The 20,792-nt window shown below is 42.9% G+C and overlaps 2 protein-coding genes across 2 annotated transcripts in view; both read right to left on the reverse strand.

Annotated features, from left to right (window-relative positions):
- MET (MET proto-oncogene, receptor tyrosine kinase) overlaps positions 1-20,609 on the reverse strand; it is a 160,760-nt gene extending 140,151 nt beyond the window's left edge. The window contains exon 1 of the mRNA XM_038154514.1: positions 19,620-20,609. The gene's annotated coding sequence lies outside the window, so the exon portion shown is untranslated. The remainder of the gene's footprint in view (positions 1-19,619) is intronic.
- CAV1 (caveolin 1) lies at positions 1,293-20,792 on the reverse strand. Its single transcript, XM_038154523.1, has 3 exons — positions 20,618-20,792; positions 19,620-19,784; positions 1,293-3,641 (listed from the first exon to the last, which is right to left on the reverse strand). Exons 1-3 carry the CDS (start codon positions 20,645-20,647, stop codon positions 3,300-3,302), a joined length of 537 nt encoding a protein of 178 aa, XP_038010451.1. The 5' UTR covers positions 20,648-20,792; the 3' UTR covers positions 1,293-3,299.

Here is a 20,792-nt window from a genome sequence, read left to right on the forward strand (position 1 = left end):
GTCTTTGTATTTTGTTGAAACTCCATTTCAGTACGTGTATTTTAAAGAAATATTATTCTGTATTTAGTTCTCAGTCAAATGCAGACAGATCAACCATACAGCCAGACAGCTCACATGCTCTCAGTACTTGGGTACTCCACCTTGTTTGAAGTGCCCAGCTCTCCCATACTTTGTCTCAGGAAACACAGCTCAAACTACATGGCAAATGGTCTACTGTAGACTACACTGTAGACTACACACTGTAGACTACACCACTGTAGACTACACTGTACACTGTAGACTACACTGTAGACTACACTGTAGACTACACACTGTAGACTACACTGTAGACTACACCACTGTAGACTACAGTCTACATGGTGACTCAGAGGATGAGAAGAGTACCAATGACAGCCACAAAAAGTTTTCCGGTAAGAGGAAAATCTATATTGAGCCCACCTGAATGCACAGGTCTTGAGGCAGTTTATGACACTGACTTGTACCGAGCAGAGTGAGGCTGTGACATTTACAGCCAAGCCAAGAAGTTGCCTGGTGGCCCTGTCCAACACCTAATGTCTAATCCTCTACTTGACAAACCTGGATCTTGCTGTGGGGTGTATCTTGGCTATGGTCCAAGTGTTAGGGCAGGAGTGTGGATATGAGCTCCAGCCACAGCACAGCCCGTGACCATGGCTCAGCAAAGCGCCAGGGACAGCGCAATCACTGTGAATCTGCACATCTCTCCCAGGAAGAGTCTTGGAGCCATGATATTATAAACAGTTAAGCCTGAATATATCGGGCTCTTTGCAAAAGCAAGATGTTTTTGTATACCAAAGGTGTATTTGCTTTCCTTTCACATTACAACCTCCCTTTTACTTTTAAAATATTTTACATTTTCTCACATAGTCCAATTCAACATACTATTTGCTACCACTAGCCTGTTGAGTGCTGCTAAATACACCATTCTGCTGTTGGAAAAGATATGATGGACTACATTTATTTGGTATCTGCCATCTGAACATTAAAATACGGTTAACAGATTTGTAGACCATTCATAATAGCATGTTTTGTTGGGCTTTTCTCTAACAGTGTGACAGGTATTGTGCAGAAAACCCATAGAAATCAATTGTCCTGTCACAAGTTACATCCATACAAGGCTGAAAAAAAGCTGTCATTCCCCTATTTCCATACATTACATGCTAAGGCTAATGAGCTTTTATTAGGAAAAATCCTGTTTCTACTGGACTGATAAAGAAAGCTTTAACCAATTTTTGTCCACATGACTTTCAAGGAAAAAGAAGTCAGACAGGATCTACCATTAAGCATCTTTTTATTGTAGTCTTTAATGTACATGCAGAATTTTTAAAAAAGGTGTCAGTTATATCTGTAAGCTTATAACAATAATGTAAATGTTTGGATCAGCAATGTATTTGGATTAGGGACTAAGAAATCTAAGTGAACAGACATCTTTCAGGATATACAGTTTATATGGTAAATCAAGAAGATTTTCTTTGGAGTGATTTTCCTCATAAAAAGATAAAATATTTCTTGTTTACAATCTTGGTTGTTTTTAATACTGAAAAAAAATCTATAATAGTACACTCTTCATTATGTACATAGAAAAAAACATAAAACTATATCCATACCAGTGTCTGTTTTAAATGCAAATAGTAGTTAATAGCTTTGTAAATTTTTGTGCACCCTCTCCCACCCCCCATTTTCCCTCCCTCACCCCCTCTTAAAAATGCAGCATTTCCTAAAGTTTTCAATGCTTTGGCAGAAACAGAATGGAAGGCACTTCCATGTTAAAGGTAAAGCAATATGTGAAATATCAGCACTGAATAAAAAAGCTGTAGGTGTACCAGACAGCTCCATGTTCATCTCAAGGGACGAAGTTTGCACTCCTGCATGTCACGAACTGGTTTGCTAGAGATTCCAGCTGGAGCAGGCTCAGACCCCAGCGTGGTTTACAATAATGCTGACTAGCCTCACAACTATTTTTACAAATGCTTCACACAAACCAATGAGGATGCAGAGAGCATCTCTGAACACAGTACTATCACGAGGGCAGAAAGCTCTTGCAGGTCACAGCATCAGAACATGTCGCAAAGGCCCTGTCACTGAGGCCTTCCACTTTGCAACACGGTAGTTTCACACAACACCCTCTGTTTAAGACTTCCTGATGTGGCAGCTCAGCTAAAAATGAACACAGCAACACACAAATGTGAAGATTCTAAAGCATCTCTTGTGATGAATAAATTTAGACTCAGCAAAGCATCCTGAAAACAATCTGTGTGCTAGTGGCAGGCTGACCTCTGCTGATAGGGAAGTTTTGAAAGCTGCAGAAAAGTTTCTCGCAGGGGCAGCTCCTCCCTGGCCTCCTGTGGCTTGTTTGGCACTCCTTCATTTTCCTTTTAACTCAGGATTATCTCTGGCATACCTGCGATATGCATTTATATTAATACTTTGCAAAAATACCCCAGATGCCAATGAGATAAGCACCTAAATGCTTGCTAAGGGATGTGTCATGAGTCACAGTCAGGAAAACATTTCTGTAATGACCAGTTTTTGCTCTCAAACTGCAGTTTGTTTCTGCAATCCTAGCAAAGGTTGAGAAATGACTGGATGCAAACTTCCAAGACAGAATGAGACAGAAAGGCACCGACCAAAGCTCTTACACGTCAATGTCTCCAGCCTGACAAAATGTTAAATTTTCTGGACATGTGCTAGTTCAGTAATATGTTTACTTAACTAATTTATCATACTGCACAATATCTGACCACGACTGTAAATAGCTGCAGTCAACTGACAATCCAATTGAAAAAGAACATTCTGCTAAAACCTGCCAGCTGGTCACGTTCATTCTGCTGTGATAGCTCTGCACTCTTTAGCCACAATAAAATGAATGGCTTTATAGTGTTGGAAAGCATTTTTGTCATTCTTCAGTATCACTGTGGATTTATCTCACAAGGAATGAAGGGTAAGATAAAAAGGCATCCAACAACACTTCAATCTCTGAATTGAACAGCCAGCAAAATAATATGCAGCTGGCATGGAAGAATAGCCCTTTAAGGTTAGTTTAAAATGCAGACCAAAGGGGCGGGGGGAAAGGCAAAAGAAAGGAAAAAAAAAAAGGGCAAGTAATCCAGTAAGAATGAACAGTAGAAAAAGAAACTGAGCAAGTGATTCTTTGTTTTGGGCCAGTCCACCACCAGTTGCTGTATGTTGCTTTGGGAAACACAAAACTGGCACCAAAACACTCCAAAAAACACAAAACCTTCACCCCCTTCCTAGGCTGATGGCTCTCCTTGAATTGTCCCTCAGATCTCTTTCCGTACTGTGGCTCGGATGCTGCTGAACACTTTGCCTGTGGCCTCAAAGAGCGGGTCGCAGAAGGTGTGGATGCAGATGGAATAGACACGGCTAATGCACTGGATCTCAATCAGGTAGCTCCTTATGCACGGCACCACCGCCCAGATATGCAGGAACGACAAAATGGCAAAGTAGATGCCCCAGATGAGAGCCATAGGAATACCAAAGATTGCTGACAGTAAGCGATAAAACCAGTATTTCGTTACAGTGAAGGTGGTAAAACTGGCCTTCCAAATCCCATCAAAGCTGTGTGTTCCCTCTGGCTCAGCAATCACATCTTCAAAATCGATCTGCAGCAAAGAACACAAAGTCAGGTCAGTCAGACATTGGCATCAAGGGTGTATTCCAGAAACACCTTTCCTGGAGAGCTATGGTCCCCTGCAAGAAAGCACAAAGCACCTACTTCCTACACCCCCACATGATTTAACCTATTATAACCCGTGATTTAAGTCATGAATCTTCAGTAACCTTTACCCAGTGACTACCAGGGAGCCTCAAGGATTAGCTCAAAATTAGACATCTAACTTCTGGATGGAGCTTTCCACAAATGGAATATATTTTCCTCATCTCCTACAGCCCAAGGTATGCAGCACCCTTCTGGTCTACTTAAGGTACAAAACAGGTGAATAAAATCGTATTTCATAGTTTTGACTATTCATAAATCATTCAAAAAGTCACCTAAGGAAGCAGTGCATTCCAAAACACATACTTTAGCACTCTCTGTTGAAATAGTGAGCTGTTCAGGAAGCTTAATTGTCAAAACATTTCTATAAGAAAATTAACAGAATTGCAATGATGGTTCAGCTCGATGTCACACAGCCGTGTTTGATATAACCCACAATACAGGATATTTAATTTAGTCAGCACAACCAGTTGTATAGGCACTGCAAACAACAGGAAAGAGAACATCACAACACTATTCCTCTGCAAGGAAATAAATGGCTGTTTAAGTCAGATGAAAGAAAAAAAAATTGCATTCCTGGGACTGGATCCCGAAGTGAGATAATATTGCTGCCAAAAGTGAAGATTTACAGGAGCAAGGTAAGTATGACAGGGGCCAGCAGCCTCAGGAACTCAGGCAATTGTACTTCAGCAAGCTGGAAGAAGGTGAATATACATATACTCTGTGTAAATACTGCTTACACTGTAAGAAAAGGCTCACAATCACTTATTTTAATCTAAAATATACATAACAATTGAAAAGCACTCGTTCTTCTCTCCTGATGAAACTTTTATCACCTCCATAAGCTACTAGCAAAGGGACAAATATTATAATACCACTGGACTTTCAAGCTTCTTGAAGAAAAAAGATAATTACAAGCAAAAGTGTACAATCGAGGTGCAATCTATGTGAATGGTTGGTAAATCCTGGAGAGGAAACTTCTGAATTATCTGTGATATGCAACACTTTGAATGACTAACACCAGGCTGGCTTAATTGCACATATTCACATTACTCTCTCTGCCAGTGCTTCTCTCTAGACATCCTGCCATGCAAATGATAAACCTCCTCTTTTTCTGCTACTCTGAACTAGGTTCTAGTGATCTGAAAGTCATTCTTTGGGATGGATATTCATTATCATCATCACCAGCACACCTAAAGGTAGCCTTTGAGTTGAAACTTCATCTCCACAGAAACCTATGTCTGACTCTGCATTGGCAGAGTAGATCTTCTTTTTAGAATGCATAAGCAAGCAGACACACAATCTGCTTCTGCAGCTATTCAAAAGCAAACTTTTCATTGTAGCCACATCTCATGTTAGCTCATTTTCAAAGTGAATGGGTGTTCCTGGCTTTTTATCAGAATTTTCCTTGAAATCAGATAATAATAATATCCGTATGATGGCAAAACCCAGGATGATGACAGTAAAAAAAAGCTGCTTCTCAAAGAATACTACTACATAAGGACTACATGGTTCAGCATAGCCCTCTTATTCTAAAATTTTGTCAATTTGTTGCACGCTTCCCACCAGCTGATGCAGTAATCCTTGGCAAAGGTAACACAGCCATCATGGAGGTTCAAAGCATCGAGGGCTAGTCAATGTCCTATCTAAAGTCTTTTTATTCATTTCACTTGTAGTGGAAATACCATCTTGTATTATTTCAACTGGCTGATAAGGGAAATATTAGATCTCATAAGGAAAAAAGTTTGCATTGAGCTCCATCAACCTTTTCATGGTTGCATCTTTATTTTAGCCAAGTGAGACCTATTTTTATCAGAAATGCATTTTTTTGGCAAGCAAAATGAAGCCATAGTTGAATGTGAATTTTCTAGAATTTTTAAAATATATAGTAAAATTAGCCCATAATTTGATTACTTTCAAAGTAATTCCTTGTAATGAAATGGAAAAAGGAAGCCAATAAACTCACTGGTTCTCAAATCAAATAGTAAACTTTCTATAATTGTGATTCTCAGTAACTAATATTTTTAGCCTGTTGTGTTCAACAAAATATCCATGGAGAGCTGGGGAGATGACAGAAGAATCATGGCATATAACATTTCCAGATGGACAGCCCTGTACTCCTTCCAGGAGATGGTGCTAATATGAACATTTGTGATATATCTTTGGTCAGGATTTCCCAGCTCAAGTCTTACACTGTTGCGCTAAAAGTACTGAGGAATGAATCTGTCTGTGAGATAACAGTGATGTATTCACGACACCAGTAATTATCAAGAGGTTAGCTTCTTGGAGCAATTTCAACAGCTCTCAGAATGTTTCTAACAATGCAGAGAAGTAGAAGAGATGGCCCTGAAGGAATGGTAGCTGATGTCACACTACTGTGTCTGCCCATTTCATTATTCCTCAAGTTCCATCTCACATTACTCCAGTTTGAATAAGGGAACTTGTAAGTGAAAAGACAAAAATGGCCCAAAAATGGCCTGACAACTTAAACTCTTAGCTGAATACAGTGTAAAATGAAGCTGTCATCTTCCCAAAGGCCATAAGAACATTATGAAACATCAGAACATTATGTACATGCCAAGAAAGTACTCCTGGCACATGAACCTTTGCGGCGCTGTCCAAAACCAGACTTACCTGCAGCAATGTCTAAATAAAGACAGGCAAGGAGTTGAGGTAATCTGTGCTCTTCTACTCATGTGCTAACAGAACAGTGCCTGGGAAACACTATTTATTTCACTCTTCAAGCACTACAGATAAGTTATGCTGCAGGAACTGAGATACCACTCAGCTTCTTCCTGCACTAAACCACTCCCATGAAGGTTCCTGATTTTAACTTGCAGGGATCAGCTCTCCACAGGCTACAGGAGGAGCAGGTGACTGGATGCATTTTGCCTTGCTATAGATTACACTTATATCACTCAGATTACTCAGTCCCTCCTCAGTCCCTCCTACTACTCTCCTCTGGTTTTTAGTTCAGTAGCACTCACTGATGGTGAGTGTCATCAGACTGATAAAGCGTGTCCAACTGAAGTAAGTAAAGTAAAAATAGGACTGACAGGAGAAAGAGAAGTGCCCAGAAATATGATCCTACAGAAGAAAGATGCTGTTGTTTCTGGAAATGAACCTGGCTTGCAAATATAAGACAACATTTTTAGGGTATTGTTCTCAAGGTCACTTTCGTCAGCATCATGTGCATGTAGATCTGTGAACTCTCATTTTATCTACATAAAGGTTTTCTTAGGTTGTGCACAGGTCTTGTTTAGTAGATTGCACGTCCCTTGTGTAGTTTGTTCCTCCAGAGCTGTCAGGATGTGCTGTGAAATCACAGAGGCTGTTGCCAAGCTAGTGAAAATACATGCACGTTCACTTGCAACAGGAGAGAAGTACAGGAAATTTGGTTTGACCCTCTCAAGGATGCTAATAACTTGCTCTAGCCTTCTGTTTCAGACTAAACTATTAAACACTATCAGCTCCTGCTCCATGCCTACAATGCACTTCCTGACTTCAGCTATTCTTTGTTTCCTACTATTCAGTTTGGTAAAGCCAGTTTTTACATTGCTTGAAGCTTTTGTCTGATTCTGCTATGAGAATTAATGCAGCTTCTTTTGCTCTGCACTTGTTTATTAAACTCCTATCAGGAAGCTGAGGAACCTGCTTTGATTCTAAAATAGATTTATTTACAAGAAAGGGAAATGGTATGGGATTTATTTACAAGATTTATTTACAAGAGCAGGAAAATGTCTATTTAAAGATCAGAACTATCAATTAAAAAATTTTAACAGTGCGGAGTTATCATCTGACTCAATAATATACGCTACATGTATGAGATCAGTTGACCAGCTGACCTTGTCACTTCAAGTCCCTATGTATCAGAAGCTGGCTGGCTGGAAAGGTATATTAAATGCCAGGCTCAAATCACCTACTTACCAGCTGTGCTTCTCAAAAGTTTGTTCTTTGAGGTTTGCAATATTCATTGCATAGAAAAAATTACTGTGCTTGGTCTGTCAGGAAAAAAAAATATTTAGACCACCAGCATTAGGCTTTGAGCTACATTTCTGTGACTGTAACGATCATAATTCATACCTTTGTGTGTAGTAGCTGCATGCTGCCACTGTGCTCACAGCACACAGTTCACATAGCCAGGCACCACCCCTATTCCACTCCAGAGGAACCCAAACAAGTGCTGAGAATGCCTAAATTTTGGTGTGCTTTCACTATCTCTCGGAGTCAGTAAGAGGAGGCTTAGATCCTTACTGTATCTCTATTGATTGATCACTAATATGTCCAGGCAGGCAGAACACTTAAATATGCACACAACATGAAAAATGTGAACTGTCCCACTGATGTCAATATGCTTATATGCTCTGCCAGACCAGGGCTAAAGTCTAGGCTGAATGTACACAGAAAAGAGTCATAAGCTAGTTTTATTTACATTTTTATGCCCAGCATGTGGAAACTGTCTTTACTGCTTACCCTGGTCTGTTTTTAAATAGGTTTTCCCTGAATCCAAGACCGTAAGTATAATATTGTTTCACTGTATTAAAACATGTCCTTGCAAGGCATGAGGCAGATATGGTATTTTTTTTCTGTTGTAACGAATGCAATTTGTAAAATTACCAAATATGTTCAATGTTCTTCAAAGAAATAGTAACATAAGAAAATGTGTAAAATAGCAGAAAGTGACAAGCCTTTCTATGGCATGGGTCACATTTGGGAGGTGATGTTAAGGACAGACGCAACACTGTTCTTATGTTGGAGAAGGCTGTGATGTGTAGTATTAAAAATAAGAAAATGTGTGAGCAGATGAGATTATTATTACCTTAGCACTTCCACATGCTATTTGGAACTTAAAAATTCCCAGTTACAGTGCCTGGAGAAGAAAAACATCACAGCAGCTGAAAAATAAGGTAAGCAATAAACTCATAACCTTTCTGTTAAATCACTGATGCCAGTTAAGCATTTATGTATCTCCTTGATCCTTTGGAATACCACATTACCACATATGATGCTTGTCATGACTGCTGCCACAGAAAAGGATGAAAAAGGATTCCTGAATCTGCAGGAAAGAGGACAGGGAGTTGTTGGGACATACAGGAGAAAGTTGCTCTTCTCCCTTGCCTCCCAGACACCCAAAGACTCATTCATCCTTTTAAAAGCATTGTGCTATCTCCATCTGGCAAACCTGTAGTTATGTAGGAAAGCTGGTACTTTGTTCCTGAACACATGGAGCTTCATGATTCCTAGATGCTCTACTTCCTCACTAATCAGGTCTCAAAAGCAAACATTAGGTGATCTCAGGTGTTTACTGAAGCAAAAACGCATTCTGTTCCACACTATTCATACAAACCTCGAGCTAAAGCATGGGTGACAACAAAACATCTAGCAGTGTTCTGTTCCCTCACCAGACAAGAAATCACCTTGAATCTTGGTATTGGTGGCAAGCATCTAACAAGGGAACCCCAAGAGTAGCTCCAGGCTGGGCTGCAGCATGATTAGGCTTTGCCTGTCAACTTCAAACTCTGTCTTCAGAGCACACTGTTTTTCTGGGGACTGGTCAGATCACAAGGCACAACAGTTGCTTCTTTGCAGAAAAAAAAAAAAAAAAAAGATGCCATGACTGCAGATGGCTAGGATGAGAGCTGTTGTGTAAGGCTTAATGCGTGCAGAAAAATTACAAACAAGTATTTCCAAAGTGAACGAAAGCCTAAACAAGCAAGCAGAACTGTTGCACCCCAGTTACTTGCAGAAACTGACCAATGAATTTGCCCTACCTTTCCTGTCTCCCTGTGCCTGCTTTCCACAGTATGGCAAGTTCTGCTGGCAGATCTCTTTATGGAAACAGTGAATCTTTCCTGAGTGCTACAGTGTATGCCAGAAAAGCAAACAATGCTTTAACAAACAAGGATATTCATGTTGGAAAGTAGGATTGAAGGACTGCACTCTTCTAGCCAGAGAAGAAAACCAGTCTGATCAGGAGTGACTCCTACTGCATGCGTAACAAATACTCAAATGCATTATGAAAATGTGTAAACGATGCCATGGCTTAGAAAAGGGGGTGACTGCAGATCACCATTTCACAAACTGAAAATCATCCAAAAAAGCAAAAAAAATATATTTTTTGCTTCTATTTACTGAGAGAACAACGTCCTGCTCCCTGCCTGTGCTGCTTACATACCAGGAAAGCCCTGCTGATGGCCTTTGTTCCATCAGATGGGCAGGCTCACCAAAACCTGCGGAAGTACCGGTGAGAAAAGCGTGGCTGATGCCAGTGGGTCAGCACTGCTGCTCTCCAGAGATCTCCTCCTGAAGCACTTGCCTGTCCTGTTCCAATACAGGCTGGCAGGAGGAAAGACAAGCAGTTTCAAGGAAAGAACTGCACTCTGCAACACAGCAAAACTTCCTGTGCAGGTGGGGACACCATGTCAGCTAGTTCCTTGACAAATGTCTTGATGTTGCTGGAGTAAGCAGTCAGCAAATAAAATTACTGTTTTCCTCCCTGGAAACTGGGCTGCTGGGAGCTTATCGCAGCTTTCCCAAAGAGAAACCCTTAAGAAGCTTTCTTTGTTTTTATTACTTAGTTCATTACTTAGTTCCACAGTTCCTTGTTTGATACAGCTATTTTAGCAAAGAACCCTAATACATTTATGTACATCCACGTACATCTGTCTATCTGTATGTTTAAAGAGGTATATTTATGAACATTAACACCAGTGTGAAGTTTTGACTACACTAAACATAAAAGAAATTTTTTTCTTTTATTTCACTGGTGCCTGGAGTTAAACTGAATCCAAAAGCCTTAATAAAAGACATTGTGTAAGCTGACTTTATATTTTAAATTATATTTAATAAGTATAAATATGACACGTCTATTTTATATGCTATATTCTATATGCTTATATACTATTAAGGTAATAAACTGCTATTAGGCATAACTTTTAAGAGCTTGGTCTAACTTTATCATTCCTAAATTTAGGCACTAATGGGAAATGGAAATGTAGTGACCTCAGACTCTTGAGTAGTGCATGGAGAGACAGGGACTCTTGGAGGTTGTTTTACACCTGGAAAACACTTTTTTCCTCTTCATAGTTTGTCAAGGGAGTCTAAGGAGAGGAGACCCTTGATTATATACACTATCAATAAACACACTCCTGTTAGCTGCTGCCATTCCTTTCTGCAAATCTGTATAACTTGTTTTCACCTTTTCCCCTCATTTCTACCTGAACCATGCTTATTGCTGACAGTGAGTGTGCAGTGATGCCCAGCTACCTCTCTTTTCCTTTAAAAATAAACTTGTCCCTGCATTTGTACTGTTAGGAGGTTATCTTTCTCCTAAGAGAAAGAGCATAAGTTACTGATCCTTAAATATAAGGTATTTCTTCAGTATTTCATAAAAATCAAGATATTTTACAGTTCTGCTCCTGTCATAAACTCTATGAGAGCAGCAATGGGACTGAGTGCAAGTTTGCTGACGACCCCAAGCTGTGTGGTGAGGCTGACACACTGGAGGAAAGGGATGCCTTGACAGGCTTGAGAGCTAGGCACCTGTGAGCCTCATGAAGTTCAACAAGGCCAAGTGAAAAGTCCTACACCTGGATCAGGGCAGTCCCAAGCACAAATACAGGCTGGGTGGTGACTAGATTGAGAGCAGCCCTGCAGAGAAGGACTTGGGTATGTTGGCTGATGAGCAGCTCAATATGATCTGGCTTGCAGCCCAGAGAGCTGCCAGGACCCTGGGCTGCACCAAAAGAAACAGGTGACTCTCCCACTCTGCTCTCATGAGACTCCACCTGGAGTACTGTGTCCAGCTCTGGAGCCTCCAAGATGAGAACATGGGCCTCTTGGAACAAGTCCAGAGGAGAGCCAAAAAGGTGATTAGAGGGCTGGAGCACACCCTCTGTGAAGACAGGCTGAGAGACTTGTGGTTGTTCATCTGGAGAAGAGAAGGCTCTTGGAGTAGTAAATAAAGTGGGTTATAGAGGGACTTTTTACAAGGGCATGTAGTGACAGCACAAGGGGGGATGCCTTTAAACTGAAACAGAGTAGGTTTAGATTAGATATTAGGAAGAAATTCCTAGCAGAGGCACTGGAACTGGTTTCCCAGAGAAGCTGCAGATGCCCCATCCTTGGAAGTGTTCAAGGCTGGGATGAGGGGGCTTTGAGCAAACTGACCTAGTGAGTGGCATCCCAGCCCATGGCAGGGGCTGGAGCTGGATGATCTTTTAAGGTCCTTTCCAACTCAAACCTTTCTATGACACATGAACTTGGACTTCATAAAACAGTTGATGTTTTTATGGCTGAGCTCTACGGGAAACAGATCCCTGATCTTGAGGTAAACTGATTGTTTTTTGTAGCATCTGCTTGAATTCCAAGAAGGGATTTCAAAGTTGAAAGAGGAAATGTTGCAATCCATCTATGAGACTCCCTTAAGCTTTTCTAGAACTCGGAATATAAATTCAGCACAGCAGGAGTTTGGACAGAGAATGTGATGCTTTCACCTTCAGCTGTGAGAATGTCTTCTCACTTCTTATCTCTGAAGTTGAATTTATCAGTTCCTATTTGTTTAACTACAAACAAACTCCACCCTTAAACAGCCCCACTAACATCTACAGCACAGTTCCTACATCTTGAATAAAATCATATTTATCAATTCATGAGCTGATTAAAATGGGACAGTGGCACTGAAATTATTTTTCTTTTGATTGCAAATCTGGTAACAATTTCTGACAAGAATGATACTGCACAAAGTTCAAATATTTTAAAACTCTTTCAATTTTTAAAAAAAAATTTTTGAACAATTTTTTGAATCAAAAGACATTTTCCCAAGAAATCTGTCATGAAAATATAAAGAGACTAATGGTGTAAAACCTGCCTCTCCAATAAATCAAATTAAATTAAATGGCATATTTTCTGCTTCATGTTCAAAATAAGCAACCCTTTTAAAGTCCAAGATGGATTTTATAACTGTCATTTGTCTAGAAAATAAATATGGTAGTTCTGGATCAAAAAGCTCAGAAAATCAGTTACTGATTTTCACCAGACTATTTTTCACCAAACTTTATCCTAGTGTCTATGAGAAGGGTATTTGAGAGCTGTGGGAAATACAAACTTAACTTAGTTTAGAACTATATCTGTCTTCAGTTTTCCAGAGATCATAGGTGTTTCAGAATCACCCAAGCTCATTTGCATTTTCTTCTTTCTGTTGCCTAAAATACAACCAAGATAAAATTTCCTCACTGGGGACCTCATTGGTAGACCATTCTACTGTACACAATTATCCCTTTTTCCCCTGTAGAGTTTTGCATTTCAATATTTTTCTTTGTTTGTCTTAGATATTCATACTCCATGCAAGAAGACAGTGTTTCTATCCACATAGTGGGCTAAAAATTCTACAACCAATTAAAATTGTTCTCAATATTTTTTAACATACGATTGTTGAAGTTCTCAGAATCAAAAAGTATTTGCCTCATTTGAATCTCAGATAGTGTCCAATAAATTCTAACAAAAGAAACAGCCATGCTGAATCATTTGCTCTGTCCCCATGACCATCAAATTTTTCTATGGAGTTATGAGTCATGTTCATCATGCCAAGCAAGAAGGTTGTGCATAAGGCTTTAATAATACCATGAGTTTAAATGTGAACACAGTTTTTTGAGAAAGACGCTTTCATTAGAACAGATGCCATTATTAGCTCTACTCTCGTGGACATTCAGAAATTCCATGCCTGAGAACTCCTAATTAATGTGCAGGAAAACTGTTTTTCAGAACCCTTAAAACCTCGCTCAGACCTTGTATAAAGTGGCATTCATAATGACTCAAGTCTTTCATCTCATACTCCTAGACTAGCGTTGGAAGGAATATTTGAAACAGAACTGAACCACGTGGTCAGCCAAAGTCAAACATTTGACTTAGCTTGCATCTTAAATCTAAACCCCGTAGCTTGTTAATAGGACACAGAACCATTTCATTTGATTAATTGTTTTGCACAAGTAAGGCGTCATGTCTAAACTACAAGTATCAGCAATTGAGACAAACATGCCCTCTGAGAGCACTGCTTCTCCTGTCCTGTGGTTAAACACTGTGATGTGAATCTGCCTCCAGAGGCATCACACTTTGGTCACTGTCAATAGCAAGAGCCCAGGTGCCAAGCTTGGATTAGAACACATACACACACATATATTCATGTATCTATGTATTTACATGGATGTTTTAAAACTTAAACATTTATCTATGTTCTCATGACTTTTAACAATTTCTAAAAACAAAAGGTCTGCATTAAATTTCACTTAATTACTTATTTCAGAAATAGCACCTGACTGAGCTCTGCTTTTCTCTCATTTCACTATGTTAAAGAGCAGAACTGTGTTCCTCTCAGGTTGACACTTGTTGTCACATCTGAGTGACGTCCCACCTTAGGTCTCCCATTCAAAAAGAGCATGGGGTGACACCTGCTTTCCTTCCAGGAGGTTCTCAGGTGTGGGAATGGGAAGTGTTCTGACCAGTCATCTCTCTGTGCATCTTACACCATGCTCAGTACAACAGGGAGGAATTTTAATAATGAAAAATTACATAAATGTAAACTGCTTTTGAAAACCCCTCTCTTTTTGTTATGAGGCAGAAACTGTAAATAGCTTTAAAAGCATGCCTGAGTAATACTTTCCTCCCTAATGAGAACATAAGGGTATTACAGTATTTGTCAACATCTGACTAAAAATTCCAGACTTTTCCTTGCAGTAAGCTGAATTGCCCTCAACTGCTTTATTTTTAAGTGGAAGGCATGAATACATAACTTTTTGAAACTTGGTACATCCTCACATCTGCAGCCAAGTACTAGATTTTTTTTTTCCCAGAGTAAAAAGGACTCCTATACAACCAACAGCAGACAGACACTTGTTTAAAACAAAATAATAATTATGTTCTAGATGGTAGACCAGCCTCAGGCCTTTCTTCCTGGCACATCACTGTAGGAAAGAATGGTAAGCTGGCTGCAGATGTGACTGCACAGTTGGTCCTCACTAGTAAAAGTGAGGATTAGACTTTGTAGGGTTGGCTGCAATGTCCGTCCCCATTCTCAGCAAGGAGCAAGGAAGTTGGTGAGAAGAGTAATCTGTAGGAGAGCTGGATCCCTCCTCTGTGTTTTCCAAATTCAGTAAACTCTGTGCAGACTTGACCACAGATATGTTGAGAAAGTTTGAACTCTAAAACTCGAAGGCTGCAATTTAGCCGTACTCTGAAAAACAAAAATACTGCGTTGGGAAACAAGAAGAGCAAAGCCTGAACTTCAGGCACCTTCATGTGAGTCCTGGGTCATTGGGGAATGAATGAGAGAAAAAAAGCAATAAGCTTTCCACCCTGTGTGTTGTGTCTCATCACAAATAAAACCTGCGGGACACAAGTCCAAGAGCAGAACTGTCTGGTGAAGGACATTTGAAACCGATAAAACCATGGCAAACCACCTGTATAATCACCAGCATGACTCCTGGAGAGCTCCCACATGCACAGAGGCTGTTTCTCCCTTACTAGATTCCCTCCTTGCCCTCTGCCTGAGCAGCCACCTTCACAAACCAGTGCCTGAAAGGATGAAACCACTAGTGCACATTCTCCCACTGTCTAGGTGATCTATGAGGACAGTTTTGTGAGGAAGAAAATCTTTCCTTTCTGGTCTCTACTGAAAAAAAAAATGGGGAAAAAAAGGAAATTCTGGTGATTTTTACTAGTTTGTGCTTCCCCCTGTTCAGAGCTGTTACCTCCACTGTCTGCATGCCTCAGGTTCCATAAGGCCTTGTTCACATCCCTCTTTGAACACAAATCCAGTCATTTGCCCCATCTTTCTGGAAACTTCCCAGCACTAAGCTTCCACTTGGTAGTTATTTCAAAGACCAACCATAAGCAAAGTCACCAGCAGCTTGATGCAAAGCTGCTCCATGTGTCTAGTTTTCATGAAAGGATTTTGACTGGGTTTCTGCCCCTTGCCTGGATCCCACCCTAATGCTGCCTGCACCACACGTCTGCTGCAGGGGAAGCTGGGCAGATGCTCCGTGCTGCAAATCAAGGGAACGTGTCTCTTGCTTCTCACAAGAGAAGGTTATTTTTAAAATGTGCTATGGGAAGTATTTGAATACAGACAACACTGAGGCCTTTTAGAGAGCTGCTTACAGAGCAGATTCCTCATTCTCTGTCTAATCATTTCTATTTCATGGCTGACTGATTTGTCCCCAGTTTCCATGCTGTTGTGCCTCATAGTCAAGTGGCAAGAAATGCATAAAATAGTGGGTAAAAAACATAAAGTTCTGAACCTAGAAAAATGCAATGGCTTTAAACAAAATTGAGCTCAGCTTGAGCCATACTTCTGGAATTACAGGACTCCTACACTTTTTTTTTTTTCCTCTGACTTTCAGTACTTAAGACCGGGGTCTCCTTCAGTTAGTTCAACACTCTGCCTGGAAATTTTACAGCCAGAGTAAGAATGGCAGATGATGTCAGAAGAGAACTACAGACGGATGGCTAAGGCAGGGACTGAATCTGTGTATTTTCACCCCAATCCAAGCTTGTCCCCTAGGTACTGGGTGTGAATTTTATTGCTATGTCCAATAGACTGACTCTGAACCCTGTGGTCCATATAAATGCAAATTGTGGCAAAAATCCTCTCTCTACTCTGCAGGTTGGTCTATCTATGAAATACTTAAAATAAAAGTTATTCTTATTTATCCTTGTAACAAGACAGAAAATGTTAATTTACAATGCCATTTTGTAACATACTGCTGTTTTTACGATGTAAAATGGATCCTGTCTGGTTAACATCAAATTCATTTTGGTATATTCCTATGTCTTGACATGACTATCTTCACTACCAGGAGCTCACTTGCTGACACAGAGGCAGTACTGGTATTCTGGCTGTTTGCAGATTTTCGGTGAATGCGTTGGACCACAATTATTTCAAAAGGACAAACTGAAAAGCTTGTTTTTACCATTCCTACACTTATTATTCCCCAAGTTTATTTTAGAAGACAAAATGTAACAAACTGTCTTAACCCTTGTCTCCGTGGGAGGCAGAGAGGGCAGGATAGGCTTTGTAGGTTTCAGCTTCTTTTAAGCCCATCATGGTTTTTTTTCTGTCAGTGGTCTCCCTCTTTTCCCATCAGGGTCTTTCTTTCATTAGGTTAGGTTGTGGACACCAGAATTATGACTTGCTTGGGAGCAATGACTCATCCTCACAAGGTTTGGTTGCTTTGGGGACTTCTCCTGTTGACATATGCAATAAACTGGGATGTTCATGAGCTCTGGCATTCCCTTCTACTCCTGGGTAGAAGCTGCTCCTCCATGGGTAGAAGAAAAAAGAATCGCTCTCTCCTCTTTAAAATCATCCATTTTAAAGGCAGTTTTGTACCATTAGGTACACAGATTATTTTTTCTGAACAAATAACAATTTTATGCCTTTTCATTTTTATATGGCTCCTTAAAAATACAAGCTGTTGTGATAATTCTTAGCATGGATCCAGCAATATGACCATGGCTTGTCATATTCAGCACCTTCAAATTGTGTTGAAGTCTGGAATTTGAATTTACTCATGACCTTGTTAAATCATCTGCACATAGCAAGAATCATTTTACGGATACACATTCAGGATCCAGAGTTCACCCTCTTGATTCTCTGGAAACAACACAGTATTTTTCTTTTTCAACAACAGTCTTCATTACAACAAACATGGTGAATGGCACTCACTCTGACACTGCTGGCCACTGAGCAAGCCAGTTAGTGGCTTAGTCATCCACTACAACTGGGCAGCTCCCATTTTTCCTAGGGTCTGACAAACCCAGATGACAGCATTCTCAGTTTTCACATTGCAGTGGTGTATTCCCCTCTTCATCTTTCCAGGCTGCAGTGTGATCTGGGAAATGCTTGTTAGGCCTTGGCTTTGGAAACACCACCTGGGCTCAGCTCCTTTCAAGCTTACCAGAAACACTGCCTGCTCCCAGGAATTGCTAACAAGCTGCTGTTTTCCTTATGAACACCCGAGGAAAATATTCCTCCTGCCTGACAGGCACAACATTCCTGTTCTCACACCTTCGGAGAAAGTGCTGACCCAAACCACGGCCAGGATGAAACATTGTTATGACTAAAGCCCGCTCTCTTGCAAGCCTATAAACAGCAGGCCAAAATGGGCCAAAATTTGAGCTCTCCTGGAATGCAGCAAGCCAGCACCAGCAACCTCCCTCTGAGGGAGAAGCCTCTCAGAGCCTCATGTATGGAGGATCACTGAAACAAGCTGTATCCTGGGCAAATATGCAGACTCCTCAAGGCCCAATCCTTTGCCCATTGGGAAGTGCAAAAGCATCCAAAGGGAGTATTTCATTGATCTCTGGGGGGGATTTTTCACAGGCACTTTGCTTGCATTGACCCTTCCTCTCTGTGTGCCTGCCCCTGTGCATATGCTACAGCAAATCTGAGAGACATACTGCTTTCTTAGATGGCTAAGTACCTTGGATATCTAAGGAAGTTAGGCTAGTGAGTAAGGTTAGGTTATAGTTATAAACTTACTTAAATGCTGTTAAGTATTGTTCTTTTGTTAAGTTGTTAAACATAAGTTATAAGCCAAGTGTTGCTAAGTGTTGTTCTTCTGCTGAGTTGCTAACTTCAAAGTTATAGATTAGGTTAAATGCTCTTCAGTGTTATTCTCAGTAAATTGCTAAGGTTAGGTTTAGTCATAAATTAAATTTAAACTGTAAGTTAGGTATAAGTGTTCTTCCTATGTTAAATTGTTAGTCTTAAGGTATAAATTAAGTACTGTTAAGTTGGAGTGTTGTTAAGCTTTCAGGCCCTGGTCCTTTTTATCCTTGCCCTTACTTTCTTTTGTCACACAAAACACCTAAGCACACACCCACACACCCCTAGATAGTTCTCAGTTCATTTCTGTTTGGATTGCTTGGTTTTTGTTTGTTGTTGCTTGTTTCCTCTTGTTGAGCCTTGGCTGTCCCGTAAGTAGTAGAGTGAATCTTGCCAATGAACTTGTCATGCTTTGCCACTTAATATTAAATCTGACTTTTGCTCATACCCTTGCCGATGATTTTTTTTAAGTGATCTCAAACACTCTTGTTCGTAACACACGTGGATTGTACAAATTTGTCTGTATAAATTCTTTTTCTACAAGAAAACATATCTCTGTGATATTTCGGACCAAGGAAAAAACTCCATCGACTCTGACTTGTCAAAACAGTCAAACTGATTTATAAACCCAAACAAAGAATCAAGGCAAGGGCACAGTTAGATTTTGCTTAGCTTATCATCTTTTGAAGGAAGGAAGAGAACCAAAGAGAACAAAACAGAACAAGGACACAAATCCAGCCGCCACCAGAATCTCCGATTTTGCACCCGCCAGGCTTAGGGAGGGCGATCTGGTTTGTGACATCTCCCCGCCCTGCCTCTGTGCGTGCCTCGGGGAAGGAAAATCCTTCCGACGGCGTTACACAAGGTCACGCAACTCATCCCCCCGCTCCCCGGGCGGGACGTCCCGGCTGCAGAGCGGGCTGCCGGCACACACCGCGGCGGGACCCCCGCGACCCCCGCCCGGCTGCGACCAGCCCAGCCCGGCGCGCCCCGCGGGACAGCGCGACCAGCCCGGACGGGGCCAGCACCGCTCCGCACCCGAGCCAGGAGTTCCGCAGAGGCTGGCCGCTGCCTGCCTCTCTCCTGCCCACTCCGCCTTTTCTTTAAAAAAAAAACATAAAACCGATCAGCCCCTGGCCCGTTCCCTCCTGCAGCAGGTGGAGGGATGTGGTTCGCGGGTATCAGCCGCCCTGACAGTGCCGAGTATCCTGCCTCGGCAGGACTTGGTATCGCCCCCCGCGACGCCACGCATCGGCCCCTCACCTTAACCACGTCGTCGTTGAGGTGCTTGGGGTCTCGGTTGACCAGGTCGATCTCTTTGGTGTGCACGTCGTGCACCGCCTTTTCGCTCAGCTCATCTGCCATCATCTTGTTGTTGGGCTTGTAGATGTTGCCCTGCTCCCGGACGGGCGCCGTGTACAGAAAGCCCTGCGGGGAGCAGAGGGAGCGCGGGCGGGAGGGGAGAGCCCAGTGAGGCGGGGAGGGCAGAGGAGGGCAGGGCAGGGCCGGTGCGCGCCGCGCGGGAGGGCGGGCTGGGGCTGGGGCTGGGGCTGGGGCTGGGGCTGGGGCTGGGGCTGGGGCTGGGGCTAGGGAGGCGGCCCCGGGTCCCGCGGGCAGCGGGATGCAGGCTGCGGGGCGGCCCTCCCCCGGCTATTTAACCGCGGCCGCGGGGCGCACACCACACCCCCGCCGTGCCCAGCGCCGGCTCCCGCTCCCGCCGCCAGGCGGCCCCGGCCCCGCGGCGCTGCCCCAGGGCGGAGCGAGTGTTCCTCGGCGGGGTGGGCGCTGGCGTGGCCCCCGGGCACGGCGGGGAGCGTCCGGGGCTCCCCGCGCAGCACCGTACCGCCCTCCCCATAGCGCCCTCGCCGCGCTGCGCTCGCCCTACCGCCCCCGCTACGCTGACCGGAGCACGGCGCCCGCACCTCCCTGTCCTCATTATACTTGCCCCCCTCCCTACACCGCCCTTCATGCAGGGCCATCACCGTACCCTCTCCATCCCGGTGCTCCCGCTGTAGAGCTCTCCATACACCGCTCTTCCCGCACGGCAGCCAGCATCCCCCTCCCCGCGGTCCGCCGGGGACGAGCGCCCCGGCTCGCCCTGACCCGCTGTCCCTGCCCGCAGGTGCCCGGCCGTCCGCCCTCCCGCCGCCGAGCCGCCCCTCGCCCCGCTCCTCCGACGGGTCAGGGAGCTCGGGGGCCCGAGCAGCTGCAGGCAGCCGGCGGCGGGGCAGCATCCCGGCCCCATTCCCCGGCGGTCCTACCTCCGAGTCTACGTATTTGGTGCCGGACATGCTGCCGCGGGCTGCTGACGGCTCTGTCGCTAGTTACTTCGCCCTGTGACTCGCAGGAGCGGAGGCAGGAAGATTCCGCTCTGCGGAGCGGCCGGCCGGGGGAGGTAGCTGCGAGCAGGGGGCTGGCCGCTGGCCAGGGCGGCTC

The sequence above is a fragment of the Motacilla alba genome, chromosome 1A (assembly GCF_015832195.1).
Source record: "Motacilla alba alba isolate MOTALB_02 chromosome 1A, Motacilla_alba_V1.0_pri, whole genome shotgun sequence".
NCBI classification, from domain to species: Eukaryota; Metazoa; Chordata; class Aves; order Passeriformes; family Motacillidae; genus Motacilla; species Motacilla alba.